General features: G+C 47.7%; 1 protein-coding gene across 1 annotated transcript in view; it reads right to left on the bottom strand.

The window, feature by feature from the left end:
* Positions 1 to 20,513, bottom strand: part of LOC145349944 (integrin beta-2-like) — a 76,259-nt gene that overhangs the window by 29,890 nt on the left and 25,856 nt on the right. The window contains exons 2-4 of the mRNA XM_080198647.1: positions 17,425 to 17,488; positions 8,240 to 8,325; positions 4,167 to 4,362 (exon numbers count right to left, since the gene is read on the bottom strand). Coding sequence (XP_080054773.1) covers positions 4,167 to 4,362; positions 8,240 to 8,325; positions 17,425 to 17,482 — 340 coding nt within the window. The 5' untranslated portion in view covers positions 17,483 to 17,488. The remainder of the gene's footprint in view (positions 1 to 4,166; positions 4,363 to 8,239; positions 8,326 to 17,424; positions 17,489 to 20,513) is intronic.

The following is a 20,513-nucleotide window of genomic DNA, read 5'->3' as shown; positions in this document are numbered from 1 at the left end:
TTCTGGTGGTGAATTTGTGGAACTCGCTGTCCCATAGCATGGGGGGTTCTGAATCATTGCATGGTTTCAAGAAGGAGATAAATATATTTCTAATAAGAAAAGGGATAAGGGGAACAGGTGGGGGGGGTGGATTTGAGACCAGGGAGAGATCAGCCATGATCTGATTGGATGTTGGAGCAGGTTTGAAGTGCTGAATTTGTCTATTTTTGCTCCAAATTCCCATGCTCCCACAAGTTTTATGTTTCATTGATCTTAATAATTGGATCTTTTCCTCGAAAGGTGTGATCAATTGTTCACCTCCCAAAACACTGTCCCAACTGCTTGTTGGCAACCTTTCCATCCACAACTCAACAGCTTGAATGTTTATCGACTTATCGTTGCCACATGTATTGGGATTCAGTGACAAGTCTGGTTTCTTGTGTGCTATACAGGCAAAACATACAATCATGGGCGGCATGGTGGCACAGTGGTTAGCACTGCTGCCTCACAGCGCCAGGGATCTGGGTTCGATTCCCGCTTGCGTCAACTGTCTGTGCGGAGTCTGCACATTCTCCCCGTGTCTGCATGGGTTTCCTCTGAGTGCTCTGGTTTCCACCCACAGTCCAAAGATGTGCAGGTTAGGTGGATTGGCCATGCTCAATTGCCCCTTAGTGTTAGGGGGATTAGCAGGGTAAATATTTGGGGTTTCGGGGATAGGGCCTGGGTGGGATGGTGTTCAGTGCAGGCACGGTGGGTCAAATTGCCTCCTTCTGCACTGTAGGGATTCTATGATTCATACCATTCATAGGGTACATAGGGGAGAAGGAAAGGAGAGAGTGCAGAATGTAGTGTTACAGTCATAGCTAGGGTGTAGAGAAAGATCAGCTTAATGCAAGATAGGTCCATTCAAAAGTCTGACAGCAGCAGGGAAGAAGTTGTTCTTGAGTCGGTTGGTGTGTGACCTCAGACTTGTGTATCTCTTGCCTGATGGAAGAAGGTAGAAGAGAGAATGTCCGGGGCACGTGGGGTCCTTGATTATGCTGGCTGCTTTTCCGAGGCAGCGGGAAGTGTAGACAGGGTCAGTAGATGGGAGGCTGGTTTGCGCGATGGACTGGGCTTCATTCATGACCCTTTGGATGGCCTTGCCAAATTGACCCTTGTGTCAGGGGGATTAGCAGGGTAAATATGCAGGGTTATGGGGATAGGGCCTGGGTGGGATTGTGGTTGATGCAGACTCGATGGACCGAGTGGCCTCCTTCTGCATTCTAGGAGTTCTATGATGAGTAATAAATCCATTTAACAATAATAAATCAAAGCAAATATACACATGATTTCATCCTGGAAGTTTGGGTCATGGGTAAGTGTGTGCATTAATAGAAGCTGATCTCATTAGAGTTGACTCCACCAGCTAACAGACTGCGATTCTTGTGAAAGGAACCAGCTGCGTTGCTTTGGATGGGAGATATATGAAGGGTAAGCCAGACGAAGCGTAACGAAGAACAGCAGACGCCCTTTCCTGCTGAGACATAGGGTGAGATTGCATGAGAAAACATTGACAGAATGGAATGCCTGTACGCTCAGTTCAATTAACCTCACCTTTACCGACTCACAGTGCGAAAGCTCAGCTCCGTTCACACCACAGAATCACTCTCGTGCAAGAGCAGGCCATTCGGCCCAACAAATCTGCATCTACCCTCTGAAAGAACATCCTACCATCTAACCCAAATACTGCCCCCTGATCACTGCTTTCCCCGTAACCCCATGCAATCAGCCAATGGCCAATCCATCGAATCTGCACATATTTGGTCACGAAGAAGAAATTTAGCATGGCCAATCCGCCTAATCTGCACATATTTGGTCACTAAGGGGCAATTTAGCATGGCCAATCCACCTAACCGCACATCTTTGGACACTAAGGAACAATTTAGTGCGGTCAATCCACCTAACCCGCACATCTTTGGTCACTAAGGGACAATTTCACGTGGCTAATCCACCTAACCGCACATCTTTGGACACTAAGGGACAATTTAGTGTGGTCAATCCATCTAACCCGCACATCTTTGGTCACTAAGGGACAATTTCACGTGGCTAATCCACCTAACCGCACATCTTTGGACACTAAGGGACAATTTAGTGTGGTCAATCCACCTAACCCGCACATCTTTGGTCACTAAGGGACAATTTCGCGTGGCCAATCCACCTAACTGCACATCTTTGGACACTAAGGGACAATTTAGTGTGGCCAATCCACCTAACCGCACATCTTTGGACATTAAGGGGCAATTTAGCATGGCCAATCTCCCTACCTCGCACATCTTTGGACTGTGAGAGGAAACTGCAGCACCTGGAGGAAACCCAGGCAGACATGGGGAGAATGCGCAAACTCTGCACAATCAGTGACCCGAGGTTGGAATGCAACTCGGGTCCCTGGCACTGTGAGGCAGCAGTGCTAACCACTATGCCACTGTGCCGTCCTATGCAATGTGTCATCAAAATTTGAGTTGTAAAGATATTGAGTTTTATTTTAACTCCATGTGAGGGCTTGATGGAGTTGAATTTTACTTCAAATGTGCAGCAATATGATAAATATAAATATGTGACACTTGCTGACCTGTTGGTATCTTGTCTTATTTATCCTTTCATGAGACATGGGTATCGCCGGCTGGGTCTGCATCTGTTGTCCATCCCTAATTGCCCTTGAACTGAGAGTGTCTCTCTCAGTCATTTCGAGTCATAGAGGTTTACAGCACAGAAACAGGCCCTTCGGCCCAACTTGTCCATGCCAGTCGGTTTGTACAGAGGGCAGTAGAGAGTCAACCACATTGGCTCTGGAGTCACATGTAGGCCAGACCAGGTAAGGACGGCAGATTTCCTTCCCTAAAGGGGCATTGGTGAACCAGATGGGTTTTTCTGACAATGGTTTCACAGTCAGAAATTGAGGAGGGACCTGATGGAGGTTTACAAGATTCTGACAGGCTTGGATAGCAGGGATAGTCAGAGTCCTTTTCCCAGGGTCGAAGGGTCAATTACTCGGGGTATAGGTTGACAGTGAGAGGGGGGAAAGTTTAAAAGAGATGTAAGGGGCAAGTTTTTCACACACAGGGTGGTGAATGCCTGGAACGCGCTGCCAGAGGAAGCAGATTTTATCACAACATTCAAGAGGCATCTGGATAAATCCATGAATAGGCCGGGAATAGAGGGATATGGACCATGTAGAGGCAAGAAAATATTAGATTAGAGAGGCATCTGTGTCGGCACTGACCCTGAGGGCTGTAGGGCCAGTTCCTGTGCTGTTCTTTGTCGCCAGACAAAGGAGCGGGATTTTCCAGCTATGCTCACTGGAAAATCCTGCTCAAGATCAACACATGCTCTGTGTCCCGCCCACTACAATCCCCGTGGTGGGTGTGGCGGGAAAATTCCACGTTAGCTTTCAACTTCCGGACTTTATGAAGTGAATTTAAATTCCACCAGCTGCCCCGGTGGGATTCAAACCCGTGTCTCTCAGAGAATTAGCCTGGGGTCTCTGGATGACTAGCCCAGTGATAATACCACCGCGTCAGCAACTGGCGCCGGAGCGAGGCCACTTCTTGCAAGCTGTGCCCAACATACCCTCTAATTCTATCTTTTACTCTCGTCCTCTGCTTCTAAAGCTAATTCTCTGAGAGACAGGGGTTCGAATCCCAGCAGGGCAGCTGGTGGAATTTAAATTCACTTCATAAAATCTGGAAATTGAAAGCTAACGTGGAATTTTCCCGCCACTCCCACCACAGGTGGGACACACGGCATGTGTTGATCTTGGGCGGGATTTTCCAGTGAGCGTAGCTGGAAAATCCCACCCCTTTGTCTGGTGACAAAGAACAGTAGAGCACAGAAACAGGCCCTTCGGCCCACCAAGTCTGTGCCGTCACAGATGCCTCTCTAATCTAATATTTTCTTGCCTCTCCGTGTTTCATTTCCCCCTATTCCCTGCCTATTCCTCTTCCAAACTCTCCAACAACGTTTTATCTTTCTCTACACCCTTGCTATGACTGCAACACTACGTTCTGCACCCTCTGGCTTCCTTCTCTATGAACGGTGCGCTTTGTCTGTACGCCACGCAAGAAACGATACTTTTCACTGTATGTGACAATAATAAATCAAATCAAAACACCCCCAGGCGACAATAGCATCGCAGCTTGCGTGTTTACCTCGCCGCAGATAAAGTTTAACTCTCTGCGGTTTTATCTGGATGACATTATCTCCAGAGTTGATGAGAGGCTTGTCCACTTGCCGCTCTAAGGAGTTTTGCGGGCTGATGATGTCGGTCTGCTTACAGCCTCGTTGCTTCAGCGTCTCCTCCAAATCACAGCGCGCAGAATTCGATTCTCCGGCCTTGGTGAAATTCTGCATGAGGAGTCAAAAGCAGGTGAGAGCGCAGAAAACAACGACTGTTCGGCAACAGGAAGTTAAATCGTTCAGATCGAAGTTTCACAGTTTGGAAGCTAAATTGTGCGGAAACTAAACCGTTCAAACCGTTTCGTGCCTTCTCTGCACAGCAGTGGAAAATGTTTATCAGCCTACAGACCTTGAAAAGGAGGCAGTGTCTGCTATTCAGCATGAACAGGGTTAATCATCATCTGCGTAGGCCCCATAACATTCTGCTTTTCCACCTTCGCCAGAGGCTGAGCAAGACCAGATTTTTCCATAACAAATACCAAAGGTGAGATATGGGGATATGCTATGCAAATGAAGGATTAGCAGCAGTCAGTTTCTCATTGAATCAGAAAGGGCAAAAAGCCAAGATTTAGTTGGCGAGAAATGAAGGACTGGAAAAATTGCTTGTTTCTGATTTGCTATAATTGCCAAGTTGTTCATTTGTAACTTCAGAAACCCTTGCAGGACAACTACAGGCTGCTTTCTCCTTGTGCACAAGGCCTCAGATCAGATTCTGCATGGTGTCTAGCGCTGTTTGTATTCAAGTCAAGTGTCGAAGGTTACCCAGGATCTCTGACATTGCCTACCTGTCCCTTGAGCATAGAAAGTGTCCGGTCCATTCATCCGTTCGAATAGACGAGGGGATAGCACTGATACAAGTTTTAAAATGGTTTTCTTTTACTGAACAGAACTTAAGAAGTTAACTTGGCAGAAGCAAAAAAGCAAAATTGGAGGCCCTAAACTGAACTTCAACTTTAACTTGTGAACACATACATTCTAAAATCCAAAATATATTTTACTCCTTATCTCACTATTGGAAGTGTCTTTCACAGGCTGTCTCCATCTAGGAAAACAATCCTTGCAGCTGCTGTTCTGGGAAACTGTTGTTTGCCTGCATTGTGTACCCTTCAGGAATGCAGTCAATTTTTAGCTAACCCATCATGCCTTCTGATTCCACATGTAGTCAGGTTATCTACAATCGGTCAGCTGAGCAGAGTTGGTTAACCCCTACAGTCTAGCGTTTAAATTGTGCAGAGGGAGAAATATCTTAAAATGAAATCTTTGTATAGATTGTGGCAAACAGGGCTCAGCATACACAGGATCCCTCAGAGAGGCCATGCACTCACATATACTTCAGAGATCCCCAAGGGGGTTGCCTGGATTAAAGAAGGGGCAAGAATGGCAAAGCAATCAGATTGTTAGCAGGAAGAGTCAACCAGCACCCCATCAAGAGAGAAACAAAGTTGACATTTGACTCTTCATCAGAACCGAAGGGTTGGAGAATGGAGAAACTACAACACGATTCTCATTGTTGGATGGTTAGCACTGTTGCCTCACAGCGCCAGGGACCCAGGTTCAATTTCAGCCTTGGGTGATTGTTCTGTGTGGAGTTTGCACGTTCTTCCCGTGTCTGCGTCAGTTTCTTCCGGGTGCTCCGGTTTCTTTCCACAGTCCAATCTATTTCATCTGCCTTGGCGCTCAGCCAGGCATCCTGCATTTTACACAGTTTATTCTGGGCTGTCCTGCGAGCACTGGTAAAAGCATTTTTCTTGGCAGCTGATGATGGGTCGTTCTGACAGGCCCGATGAAGACGGTGCTTTTCAATAATACAGCCTGTATCTCCTCATCATTCTCATCGAACCAATCATGCTGCTTGCGTATGCAGGGCTTGGGCATCTTCAGCGCAGATGTATGGATAGCATCCCTGAAGCGTTCCCAGTCATCCTCAGCGCTGCCTGCAAGGTGCAGGTCAGCTTGACTTCTAAGTCTTTAGCCAGTGCTGAAGCTATGCTGGGGTTTTTTTACCTTGGCCGCATTGATTCTTTTCATAACCTTGCTTCCTTGTGGTCGCCTCTTGGGTCTGATGCACAGCCTCATTTTGGAGACAATGAGCTTGTGATCTGCCCAGCATTCAGCACCACACATGGCCTTGGTCACTCTGACCTCCTGCCTGTCTTTTCTCTTAACAATGACATAGTCGATAAGATGCCCATGCTTAGAGCGGGGGTGCATCTTGTTATGGGTAGGCAGACGGAAGATTGTGTTGGTGATGAGAAGGTTGTGAGATGCACAGGTCTTCATTAAGAGTAGGCCGTTACTGTTACACTTGCCCACTCCATGCTTCCCAAGGACTCCCTACCAGGTTGCAGGGTCACACCCTACTCTTGCATTGAAATCGCCAAGCAAGATCAGCTTGTCGGTACTGCTCACTGCTGATAGCAGGGCGTCTAGTTCTTCGTAGAACTTGTCTTTCATCTCATCCGTGTTGTATTGTGGGGGCATAGGTGCTGATCAGGTTGGCTTGACTTCTGTTCTGTGGAGGAAGCTGTAATGTCATAAACTGGTCGTTCACACCCTTGGGTAGACAAGCAAGTTTCCGAAGAAGGTGACTCCTGACGGCGAATCCAACTCCAGCATCACGACGCTCATCGCTGCCGTGACCACTCCAGTTTCTGCCAACTGACCTATGTTGGCAAGACGAGTTTCACTCAGGGCTGCAATGTCAATGTTGTGTCTTGCAAGTTCTCTGACAACTGAAGCTGTTCTTCTCTTTGGTCTGTCTGCTGTAGGGTTGTCCAAAAGTGTGTGCACGTTCCAAGTGCCAATGGTGAGCGGCGTCACCTTGTGTTTTATTTTGTGTGTTCAACCGCAAGATGGGATTCCTGCCAGCCACGGTAAACTGACCAGGGTGTAGTGAAGCAGGCAATGTTTAGGGCACCTTTTCTAGGCTCTTCCTCATTCTACGGAGGAGAGCAGTGCGTTCCTGAACAGGACTGCTCAGCCGCCCAGGTAGACGCCGAGTTTCACTGCTGCTTCAGTCAGCAGAAAACAACCATTAGACCTGAACCACCTTTATGCGGGTCTGTGACTCCAGCTCCCAGTGTATCCAAACCTGCTGCTTCATCTCTCGCCCATCGCCACAGGACTTTGAGGGTTGAACAGGACACTGATGATGATGATGGTGTCGAGACAAGCGCTTGATTTGGATTAAAGTGAGGGAGAGTTGCGCAGCGTCAGCCTCGCTCTCTTCCCAATTTCCATCTAGATCCAGTGGCAAGACAAGAGTTAAGACGGCTGGAGGTGGGACAAGGCACAGTGGATGACCAGGACGTCTTCTGTGTCTTGTCCTGCTCTTCGCATTCCACAATGCTTGCAGAGACCGCAATTTTGACCGTTGGACCTTCCATTGGTTTCTTCTGCTCAATCTGCTGGACTCTGTGTTCACATGCTGGGATAGACATCTCCCTATTTCATCAAGGGTTGAGACCTGTCAGTTACCCTCACCTGGTTTAGCCGGCTTGTCGAAGCCATTGCCCGGGGTGTGGCCGCTGTCGCGTGCAAACAGCTACGGGGAGCCACAGGTGAGAGTCGAGTGCCAGGTGGGGACAGACTAGACAAAAAGCCCTGAAAGGATGCGACATGTTCCCCCACCAGAGGTACTACCCCTCCCTGACACCCCATACACTCTCTGAAGTCATGTACCAACTAACTCAAGAACAGCTTCTTCCCTGCTGCCATCAGACTTTTGAATGGACCTACCTTGTATTAACTTGATCTTTCTCTACACCCTAGCCACGACTGTAACACTACATTCTGCACTCTCTTCTTTCCTTCTCTATGAATGGTATGCTTTGCCATATAGCTTGCAAGAAACAATGCTTTTCACTGGATACTGATCCACGTAACAACAATAAATCAAACCAAATCAAATCAAACTGGCTCTCTCAGATCTGTTGCCGGCAGATCCACGCTGATGCATTTGGGTTGATGACTGGTGAGCCCGAGTGTAATTTCAGATGTGGGTACGGTGCTAGACATTGTGAATGGTGGACAGAACGAGGCTTACCAGTGCCTTACACCAGGCGCAGTTTGGACCCAAGTTAATACAGTCCTCGCAAGTTGCATCTGTCTGTGTGGGATTGCAGGAAGTATCTAAAACAAAATAGAAAATTGGGTCACTTACTGTTACAACGCTTCTGATTATGAAGGTCGCAGGTAGAAAAGAAGAACATCAAAACTGCATAGCGCCACATTCGCAATCTGTCGTCAGAAGAGAAAGGCTTGGATAGAGTGGACGTGGGGGAAGAGACTCGGATCCCTTGGCTACAGAAACAGAAAATGCTGGAAAATCTCAGCGGGTCTGACAGCATCTGTGGGGAGAGAATACAGCCAATGTTTCTGGATGACCCTTCGTCTGTTTTCCTCCCACAGTCCGGAAGACATGCTGGTTAGGGTGCATTGGCCGTGCTAAATTCTCCCGCAGTGTATCCGAACAGGCACCGGAGTGTGGCAACAAGGGGATTTTCGCAGTAACTTCATTGCAGTGTTAATGTAAACCTATTGTGACACTAATAAAATAAAACAACAGAAACCTTCCTTGAAATATTATGGCCAATAAAGTGCTTGATTCGACATTTGGTCACTGCAGGAAAAATGGCAGCCAATTTCTGGATAGCAAACTCCCACAAAAGTGAAGAGATAGTGAGCTGATGTTCTGTTTTGGTGAGATTGGTTGAAGGATAACTATTGGCCAGGACACCAAAAAGATCCATTGACAGGATCCAAGCCGGTTGGTGAAGCCAAAACCCAGAGAAATAACTTTTTTTAAATCGAGAGAGTTTATTGATCCCACTACCACATCACAAGCACAGAATCTCGACAGTGCAGAAGGAGGCCATTCAGCCCATCAAGCCTGCACCGACCACAATGCCACTAAGGCGTTTACCCTAGTTAGTCTCCCTGACACTAAGGGGCAGTTTAGCATGGCCAAGCCACCTAACCCACACTTCTGGTTAGATGCATTGACCTGAACTGGTGCTGCAGTGTGGTGACTAAGGGAATTTCACAGTGACCTCATCGCAGTGTTAATGTCAGCCTACTTGTGACTAATAAACTTTACTTTTTCTTTGTTCTACAGGAGCAAACCGGAGCACCCGGAAGAAGCCCACGCAGACATGGGGAGAACGTGCAGACTCCACACAGACAGTGACCCAAGCCGGGAACTGAACCTGGGTCCCTGGCGCTGTGAGACAGCAGCACTAACCACTGTGCCACCCATTATTAATACAGATTGTAAACGGCTGAGGTACTAGCACTGATCACTGTGGTATTCTACCAGTTAAACCTGATAATTAAAAATGCCCTCTTTATCTCCAGTCTGCCAACCCCCAAAAGTGACCCATTTATCTTGACTGTCTGCTTCCCTTAGTTAGTCAGTCCTCACAACATTTAAGAAGCAATTTGATGAGTCATGGCATAGATGCGGCACCGTAGTTAGCACTGCTGCCTCCCGGCTCCAGGGACTCAGGGTCAACTCTCAGCCTGGGTCACTGTCTGTGTGGAGTCTGCACATTCTCCCCGTGTCTGCGTGGGTTTCCTCCGGCTGCTCCGGTTTCCTCCCACAGTCCAAAGACATGTTGGTTAGGGAACTTAAGTTTATTTATTAGTGTCAGAAGTCGGCTTACATTAACACTGCAATGAAGTTACTGTGAAAACCCACAGTCCGACGCCTGTTCGGGCACACTGAGGGAGAATTTAGCACGGCCATTGCACCCTAACCAGCACGTCTTTTGGACTGTGGGAGGAAACCGGAGCACCCAGAGGAAACCCACGCAGACACGGGGAGAATGTGCAGACTCCGCACAGATAGTGCCCAAGCCAGGAATTGAACCCGGGTCCCTGGCGCTGAGAGGCAGAAGTGCTAACCACTGTGCTGCCGTGATGCCCCTGGATTAGCCATGGTAAGCGTGTGTGCTTAAGGGGAGGAGGTGGGGCAGAGGACCTGGTAAGATACTCTGTCAGAGAGTCACTGCAGACTCGATGGGTTCCTTCTACACTGGAGGGATTCCATGATATGATGATGACAAGGCTATGGGCCAAATAATGGAGAATGGGAATTCGCAGATAGCTAGCACAGACTCGATGGGCTGAAGGGCCTCTTTTCATGCAGGAAATCTCTATGACTCATTGTGGTATGGTTGAGATGAGCAGTACTGATATCTATAGTTAACAGGAAGGGGGAATGAGAAATAAGAATGCGGAAGGAAATGATCTGCCGAGAAGGTTATGAAAGAGGGATGGGGAAAGGCAAATGAGAAACACAAACACCAGCATAGACTTATAAGGTCAAATAGAGCATATCATAGATCACAGCAGAGACACGGGATACTTTGTTTTAACTTGGCTGGAAAATAGGCAACTCTCAGACGCCCCAAGCAGAGACTGGACGCAAAATACGTCAAACGGGAAAGAACGGGTGGGATTTTCCACGCGACCCGCCACCTGATTCACCACACCGGGAGGCAGCCGTAGGCAGGATCTCCTGGTCCTGCCCATTGTCAACGGGGTTTCCCATCGGTGCGCCCACTTGAGTGTCATGAAACCCGCGGCGGGGAGAGTGCGAGACTGGCCAGCAAGCTCCGGCCAACGAGTGAAGGAACCAGTAAGACAGATAAGAACATAAGAAATAGGAGCAGGAGTAGGCCATCTAGCCCTTCGAGCCTGCCCTGCCATTCAATAAGATCATGGCTGATCTGTTGTGGCTCAGTTCCACATTCCCGCCCTCTCCCCATAACCCTTAATCCCCTCTCTCATCAAAAACCCATCAACCCGCATCTTAAAAATATTTAGCGAGGCAGCCTCCACCACTTCAACGGGCAGAGAATTCCAGAGATTCACCACCCTTTGAGTGAAGAAGTTCCTCCTCAACTCCATTCTAAACCGCCCCCCCTTTATCTTGAGGCTGTGCCCCCTAGTCCTACTGTCCTTTCTGAGCGGGAAGAGTCTCTCCACCTCTATCCTATCCATCCCATTCATCATCTTATATGTCTCAATGAGATCTGCCCTCATTCTTCTAAACTCTAACGAGTACAAGCCTAGTTTATTCAGCCTCTCCTCATAGTTCAACCCCCTCAACTCTGGTATCAGCCTAGTAAACCTCCTCTGCACTCCCTCCAAGGCCAAAATATCCTTGCGTAAGTGCGGCGACCAAAACTGCACACAGTACTCCAGCTGCGGCCTCACCAATGCCCTATACAGCTGCAGCAAGACCTCCCTACTTTTATATTCAATCCCCCTCGCTATGAAGGCCAGCATCCCATTCGCCTTCCTGACCACCTGCTGCACCTGCAGGCTGGGTTTTTGCGACTCATGCACAAGGACCCCGAGGTCCCTCTGCACTGTCGCCTGCTGCAGTTTTTCGCCACGTAAGTAATAGTCCTTCCTACCATTATTCCTACCAAAGTGGACCACCTCACATTTGCCAACATTAAATTCCATTTGCCAGTTCCTGGCCCATTCGCCCAGCCTATCTAGATCCTTCTGCAGACTCTCCACACCCTCCACACAATTTGCTGTTCCACCAATCTTGGTGTCATCAGCAAATTTCGACACCATACACTCTGTTCCCTCCTCCAGATCATCTATATAAATGGTGAATAGCTGAGGCCCCAGCACCGACCCCTGGGGCACTCCACCAGTCACCAACCGCCAATCCGAATAGCACCCATTGACCCCCACTCTCTCCCTCCTATTTGACAGCTAATCCTCTATCCACGCTAACACCCTACCTCCAACTCCATGCCCCCTGACCTTCTGCAATAACCTCTTGCGAGGCACCTTGTCAAACACCTTCTGAAAATCAAGAAAGACCACATCCACCGGCTCTCCTCTATCCACCGCCCTAGACACATCCTCATAGAACTCCAATAAGTTCGTCAGACACGACTTCCCCTTAATGAAACCGTGCTGCGTCTGCTCTACCAAACACTTCTCCTCAAGATGCCTTGCTATTTTCTCCTTGATCACAGATTCTAACATTTTTCCTACAACAGACATTAAAACTAACCGGCCTATAATTCCCCGCCTTTTGCCTGCCACCCTTCTGAAACAACGGCGTAACATTAGCCGTTTTCCAATCTTCCGGCACTTCCCCGGAATCCAACGACATTTGGAAAATAATCACCAAGGCATCCACTATCACCTCCGCCATTTCCTTCAGAACCCTTGAATGCATTCCATTCGGTCCTGGGGACTTGTCCACAATCAGTCCCTCCAGTCTGTCGAGCACCGCCTCTCTAGTAACAACAATGTCATTCAGGCCCTCCACTCCTATCATCTTTCCATCACTAACACCCGGCAAATTATTCACGTCCTCCTCCGTGAAGACCAAAACAAAAAAGTTATTCAAGACCTCAGCCATTTCCCCATCCCCTACCACTAAGTCCCCCCTCTCATCCTCTAAGGGTCCAATGTTCACCCTAGCCAGCCTCTTCCTTTTTATGTATTTATAAAAACTCTTGCTATCCTTTTTTATATTAAGTGCTAGCCCAGCTTCATAGTTTATCCTACCCTTCTTTATCAACTTCTTTGTCATTCTTTGTTGACATTTAAACCTCTCCCAATCCTCTTCTCGCCCACTACTCTTAGCTACTCTAAACGCATCCGCTTTTAATTTAACACTTTCCTTCACCTCCTTCGTTATCCACGGCTGATTACCTCTCCTCCTACGGTCCTTTTTAACCATCGGAATAAATTTCTGCTGAGCACTAAGAAAATCTCCTTAAAGATCCTCCACTGCTCCTCAGCAGACTTACCATCCAACACACTCCCCCAGTCAACATTCGCCAACTCCTCTCTCATCCTCCAATACTCCCCTCTGTTCAAACAAAGGACGCGTGTCCGGGAACCCACCTTCTCCTCCTCCATCTGCATCAGCAACTCCACCATACAATGATCACTCTTCCCAAGAGGATCCTTCACCACAAGGTCCCTGATTCTACCCGCCTCATTACATAGCACCAGATCCAAGATAGCTCGCTCCCTCGTCGGCTCCAACACCCACTGTTCCAGGAAACTATCCCGGCAGCATTCCAAGAACTCCTCCTCGAGCCCACCGCGTCCAACATGGGTCGACCAATCAATATGTAGATTGAAATCCCCCATAATCATCGCCGTTCCACTCCTGCACACCGCATTTATTTGCGCGTTAACAGCCCGCCCCACCTCCAGATCATTATCTGGGGGCCTATAAACGACACCCACCAGCGTCTCCCTCCCTTTGCTGTTCCTAATCTCCACCCACAACGATTCCACGTTCTGTTCTTTGGTTCCTATATCATCCCTTGCTACCACCCTGATGCTATCCTTAATCAGCAGAGCTACGCCCCCCCCTTTTTCCTCCTGCCTATCCTTCCTAAACACTTGATACCCCTGGACATTCAGCTCCCAGTCCCTGTCACCTTGCAGCCACGTCTCTCTGAGCGAAGAATACGTTATCATAGAATCCCAACAGTGCAGAAGGAGGCCATTTGGCCCATCAAGTCTGCACTGGCAACCACCCCACCCCAGGTCCTTTCCCATAACCCCACGTAATTCCCCCACCACTAAGGGGGAATCTCACCCAGGCTTTTCCCCTGTACCCCAAGTATTTATGCCACTAATTCCCCCCTAACCTGCACATCTTGGGACACTTAGGGGCAATTTAGCATGGCTAATCCCGCTAATTTACATATCTTTGGAGTGTGGGAGGAAACTGGAGCAAACCCATGCAGACACAAGGAGAACGTGCAGACTCCACACAGTCATCCCGAGGTTGGAATTGAACCCGGGTCCCTGGCGCTGTGAGACAAGACTGATAGCCAAGTTCCGCACACATGAGGACGGCCTCAACTGGGATCTGGATTTCAGGTCACACTATCTGTGAGCCCCATGACTTGCCTGAGCTTGTAAAATCTCAGTTACTGTCCTGTCTGGAGACAATACACATCTCTTTAACCTATGCTAATAAGAACATAAGAACATAAGAAATAGGAGCAGGAGTAGGTCATCTAGCCCCTCGAGCCTGCCCCGCCATTCAATAAGATCATGGCTGATCTGTCGTGGCTCAGTTCCACTCACATTGTCTGCATCTTTAAGACTTGAATAGCAGGTTAGCTGTAAAGACTCGTATTCGAATCAGTATTCTGTAAACCATGTGTGACTTTATATGCCCTTCTCTGATCAGAACCTTCCACACACCTGATGAAGGAACACCATTTCCGAAAGCTTGTGGGTTTACTATCAAATAAACTGGTTGGACTTTAACCTGGTGTTGTGAGACTTCTTACTGTGTTGTGAGACAGCAGTGCTAACCACTGCCACCGTGCTTCCCAAGGGAAAGGGAGGAATAAGGAGACTCAAGAGGAATTGGGTGGAGAATAAAGAAACTCAGGAGGTGGAGAGTGATACAAACAGGGAAAGGAGAGAGAACAGCAAGAGGATCTGGTGATCCAGGGGCCCAGCTGGGAATTTTAAGTTCACATCCCATCGCAGCAACTGGTGCCATTCAAATTCAATGATTAAAACAGGGATTGAAAAGCTGATCTTAGTAGCAGGGAGGCAATAGCCTAGTGGTATTATTGCTGGATTATTAATCCAGAAACTCAGCTAATGTTCTGGGGACCTGGGTTCGAATCCCACCACGGCAGATGGCAGAATTTGAATTCAATAAAAAATATCTGGAATTATGACCATGAAACCATTGTCGGAAAATCCCATCTGGTTCACTAATGTCCCTTTAGGGAAGGAAATCTGCAGACAAGATGCAGACAACTCCAGAGCCACAACAATGTGGCTGACTCTCAACTGCCCTCAGGCTACTAGGAATGGGCAATAAATACTGGCCCAGCCAGTGACACCCACATTCCATTAAAGAATAAGTTTTTAAAAAGACCCAGAGCAAAGAAATGTTAGAAATCTGAACGTGTTTGCCCACAGTGCATGAAGATCGAATCATAGAATCCCTACAGTGCAGAAGGAGGCCATTCAGCCCATCAAGCCTGCACTGACCCACCCAAGGCCCTATCCCCATGTATTTAACCCTGCTAATCCTCCCAACACCAAGGGGCAAATTTGCATGGCCACTGTCAATCAGGCCATTGAGGTTGGCCTATTGGAGTGTGAACTCCCTGATGAAGGAGTCAATTGATGGGTCGATCAGCAAGTCTTTTCCTTGTATTTAGCCAGGCATGCCAGTTCCTCTGGCACTCCCGAGGGTAGACTGCTGACGGATAGCACTCTGTGCACCGCTGTTGGAATTGTAAATAAAAGGATTGTGGTGAAGAGACTTCTGCCTCTGAAGACTTATCATCACGGCCATTCATAAGAACATAAGAAATAGGAGCAGGAGTAGGCCATCTAGCCCTTCGAGCCTGCCCCGCCATTCAATAAGATCATGGCTGATCTGTCGTGGCTCAGTTCCACATTCCCGCCCTCTCCCCATAACCCTTAATCCCCTTGCTTATCAAAAACCCATCAACCCGTGTCTTAAAAATATTTAGCGAGGCAGCCTCCACCACCTCAACGGGCAGAGAATTCCAGAGATTCACCACCCTTTGAGTGAAGAAGTTCCTCCTCAACTCCGTTCTAAACCGCCCCCCCTTTATCTTGAGGCTGTGCCCTCTAGTCCTACTGTCCTTTCTGAGCGGGAAGAGTCTCTCCACCTCTATCCTATCCATCCCATTCATCATCTTATACGTCTCAATGAGATCTCCCCTCACTCTTCTAAACTCTAACGAGTACAAGCCTAGTTTATTCAGCCATTCAACCTACAAATGTTGAGAACGTGGTGAAAGTGGTGACATTTTCAAATTTTGTTTTGAATGCAACTTTGAGGTATAAAAGCATGAGAAAGAAACCTACCAATCTGTGAGCAGAACTGGCCCATCCATGGCAGTGATCAGTTTAATTTATTCATTCGTCACAAGTAAGACTGACATTAACACTGCAATGAAGTTACTGTGAAATTCCCCTAGTCGCCACAGTCCAACTTCTACTTGGGTCAATGTATCCTAACCCGCACATCTTTTGGACTGTGGGAGGAAACAGGAGCACCTGGAGGAAACCCACCCAGACATGGGGAGAATGTGCAAACTCCACACAGACAGCGACCCAAACTGGGAATCGAACCCAGGACCCTGGAGCTGTGAGGCAGCACTGCTAACCACAATACCACTGTGCTGCCCTGTCGTGTGTGAGCGGGTTGCAATGCGAGCAATGGCGTAGAAGTGTGTAAAAGGGAACAGTAGCTCGGCTCACAGAGCGGTGACCAACAAGGTGAACCGAGGCTGAGAAAAAGGGGATTTGGTTCGAGTGGGAAATCACTGCAGATGGAAAGGAGTTGTGGCTTTCTGACAAATTCGTGGTTTGCACCTTTTGAGGCAGTGGGTATTTCCAATTCCATCCAGTGTTCAGTGCAAATCATTTCACAGAAAGAAATCAATCTTGCAGATAAGCTAAAAAGCCAGAATAAATAATCAAGTGAGTGAAATGGCGGAACATAGAGGGTGGGGGACGGGTTTCAATTGCAATATTTGGGAGTTTGTGGGCAGCAGGAATTGTAGAATCACTACAATGCAGAAGAGGCCATTCTGCCCATCAATCAGCAGCAAATCTCCAATACAGTATTTTACTGAGGCCCTCTCCCCCGCCCTATCCCCATAACTCTACATATTTGGCACGGCCAATCCACCTAACCTGCTCATCTTTGGATGCTAAGGGGCAATTTAGCATGGCCAATCCCCCTAATCTACACATCTTTAGACACTAAGGGGCAATTTAGCATGGCCAATCCTCCTAACCTGCACATCTTGTGACACTAAGGGGCAATTTACCATGGCCAATCCACCCTAACTTGCACATCTTTGGACACTAAGGGGCAATTTATCATGGCCAATCCACTTAACCTACACATTGAACCCACGTGCACAGACAGTCACCCAAGACTGGAACTGAACTGGGTCCCTGGCGTTGTGAGGCCACAGTGCTAACCACTGTGCCATCATGCCCGTCCAATAGACTGAGAATCAAGCCCAGAGCCTGTAGTTTAGGGACAGGAATGCTACCCAATATAGCCAATAAGATGTCCCAGATCCAGTGTGCAGTTTTCAAAAAGACTGCAAAGCATTTTTGGAATGACCCGTGGTTATGAAGGGCGCCATCTCCCTTTCTTTCTGTGTTACCTTTCCAGGTCCATTTAAGCTCGTATTCACTCACCCGCCAGTCCCGTTCCCAGCACAGAGACGAACGCCAGCTTGAAGAACCAACAGGCCATTTCCTGCTTTGAAACAAAAAAGAACAGATCCAGATCACAATCTCCATTTTGAGTCTGAACGCTGAATGTAAAGCTCACTCCTACATTAACACACTCCAACTTCCAGTTTGTTCGGTATTGCTCACCACAACCCCCGCAATTTTACATTTTATTCATTTGTGGGACCTGGGCATCGCTGGCTGGGCCAGCATTTATTGCCCATCCCCGGTCACCCTCGGAGGGCAGTTGAGAGTCAACCACATACAGGCCTTGGGACGCCTTGTTGAAGTTGTACAAGACATTAGAATCCCTACAAGTGCATAAAGAGGCCACTCGGCCCAACAATCCCACCCAGGCCCTTTCTCCATAACCACACGAATTTACCCTGCTAATCCCCCTGACACTAAGGAGCAATTTAGCGTGGCCAATCCCCCTAACCTACACACCTTTGAACATGAAGAGGCAATTTAGCATGGCCAATTCCCCTAACCTGCACATCTCTGGAGTGTAGAAGGAAACTGGAGCACCCAGAGGAAACCCCCACAGATACGGTGACAACGTGCAGACTCCACACAAGTTAGGTGGATTTGTCCCTTCGTGTCAGGGGGATTAGCAGGTTAAATTCGTGGGGTTATGGAGATAGGACCTGGGTGGGATTATTGTCAGTTGCAGGCTCATTGGGCCACATGGCCTCTTTCTGCACTGTGGGGATTTTAACATCTTGTACAACTTCAACAAGACATCCCAAGTCCTCTATGTGACTAAGTCTCAATTGCCCTCTGAGTGACCCGAGGCTGGGAATTGAACATGGGTCCCTGGCGCTGAGAGGCAGCAGTGCTAAACAGTGTGCCACCATGCCAGACTATGAGACACCATTACAGTTCCCTTTTGACACTTCCTCCAGCACCACACTTCCTCTCTGAGATTATGGCACAATCCAGTACTGGTTAGTGACTGAAATCCTGTCTCTTCATGATTTGACTGAGTTCCTCTTGTGAGAAACGCAGCTCACAGTCAAACAATTTAGTCAAGTCAAGTTCTGAAGGAGCAAGGTATTTTATTTAACATTCTTGCAAGACCGGGTGTCCAGAAAAATGGGCACACCTTACATCGATTTGCAGCACATTTTTATACTTTTTCTACAAGCATTGTAATGGCTTTGCAATGTGTTGTTCTCCCCTAATTGGTGGTCCCTGTCCCATCTATGTGTTGTCATCCCCCTATTGGCTCGAGGTGCCCCAAGTTCCCATCCCCTCTACTCCCCATCTAACAATGTCTCCTGTCATCACAAGAGTACATTAGTAAACTCATCCGTCTTACCTAACACTGTTACATGGCCAGTTCACATCGGCGGTAATCAGTCTTTTCCCAACTTAATCACTGCTGTCCCAACTATCTCAGTGACCTTTTTTTTCCCTTTTATGCTCAGTTGTAGAAACAACACATCTTGTATACCATTTGCTTTTACAACCTGGACCTCGTACATTCCTTCAGGATGTGGTGTATGCTTCACTGCACACCACACATCTGGTGTTATTCTTACACCACAGGCAGTCTCTTTATTGTCCTTGACTATTGCTCTGTTAGCAGCAGCGAATTTTATGTCCTATGTTTGTGACTAAAATCACAGTTGTTTCCATAATGTGGGTTATCAGTGTGCCTGACTATGTCTAGTCTACCTAACTTTAGGCTATTTTTCTATGGTGCACAGATATATGTGTTAACCTGTTGCTCACACTCTTGGCAATGCACCCTAGGAAAGTACACACTTCGAACAATTAGTGACCCCCTCGACATAACACATTGCAGAATTGTTGCCAAACCTCTACAACCACACAGTGATGTTGAATTTACAGCATTGAAACAGGCCGTTCAACCCATCCAGTCCCTAACAACATTTGTGCTGTGCTTCCTCTCACCCTGCCTGATTTAACACGATCAACGTAATTCCTCCACTTCGTTCCGGCTCACGAACTTCCCCTTGGATCCATCTGAACTGTTGACCTCTATCTCTGGCAGCTCGTTCCAGACACTCTGTGTGAAAAAAATTGCCCTTCTGAACACTTTTGTATCTCTCCCCCTCACCTTAAACTGGCCAATCCACCTAGCCTGCACATCTTTGGACTGTGGGAGGAAACCGGAGCACCCAGAGGAAACCTACACAGACATGGGGAGAATGTGCAACCTCCACACAGACAGGCACCCGAGACCAGGAATTGATTCCCAGCTTGGGTCACAATGTGTGGAGTTTGCACATTCTCACTGTGTCTGTGTGGTGCTCCAGTTTCCTCCCATTGTCTAAAAGACGCACTGGTTTGGGTGCATTGACCTGAACGGGCACCAGAGTGTGGTGACTAGGGGATTTTCACAGTAACTTCATTGGAGTGTGAATGCAAACCTTACTTGTAACTAAATAAATAAATTTTAACTTTTTACTTGCCCTCTAGTTTTAGATCCCCCTACTTTTGGGAAAAGATGTTGACTATCTACCTTATCTATGCCCCTCATTATTTTATTGACCTCTATAAGATAACCCCTCAGCCTTCTGTGCTCCAGAGACAAAGATCCCAGTCTATCCAGCGTCTCCTTATAACTCAAACCATCAAGTCCCGGTAGCACCCTAGTAATTCTTTTCTGCATTCTTTCTAGTTTAATAATACCCTTTCTATAATAGGGTGACCAGAACTGTACACAGTATTCCAACTGTGGCCTTACCAATGTCCAATGTTGCACAACTTCAACAAGACGTCCCAACTCCAGTATTTAATGTTCTGGCCAATGAAACCAAGCATGCTGAATACCTTCTTCACCACTCCGTCCACCCATGACTCCACTTTCAAGGAGCTCTGAACCTGTGCCCCTCAATCCCTTTGCTTTCCCCAACACCCGACCATTAACTGAATAAATCCTGCCCCGGTTCAATCTACCAAAATGCATCACCTTAGTTGCCCCTTCGTGTCCAAAGATATTTAGGTTAGGTGGATTGGCCATGCTAAATTGTCCCTCAGTGTCCAAAGATTGTGTAGGTTAGGGGGATTGGCCAGGGTAAATT

Source organism: Carcharhinus amblyrhynchos, chromosome 11 (assembly GCF_965287045.1).
Source record: "Carcharhinus amblyrhynchos chromosome 11, sCarAmb.v2.hapA, whole genome shotgun sequence".
NCBI classification, from domain to species: Eukaryota; Metazoa; Chordata; class Chondrichthyes; order Carcharhiniformes; family Carcharhinidae; genus Carcharhinus; species Carcharhinus amblyrhynchos.
The sequence above is the reverse complement of the archived record's forward strand: the minus strand, read 5'-3'. Positions and strand labels throughout refer to the sequence as shown.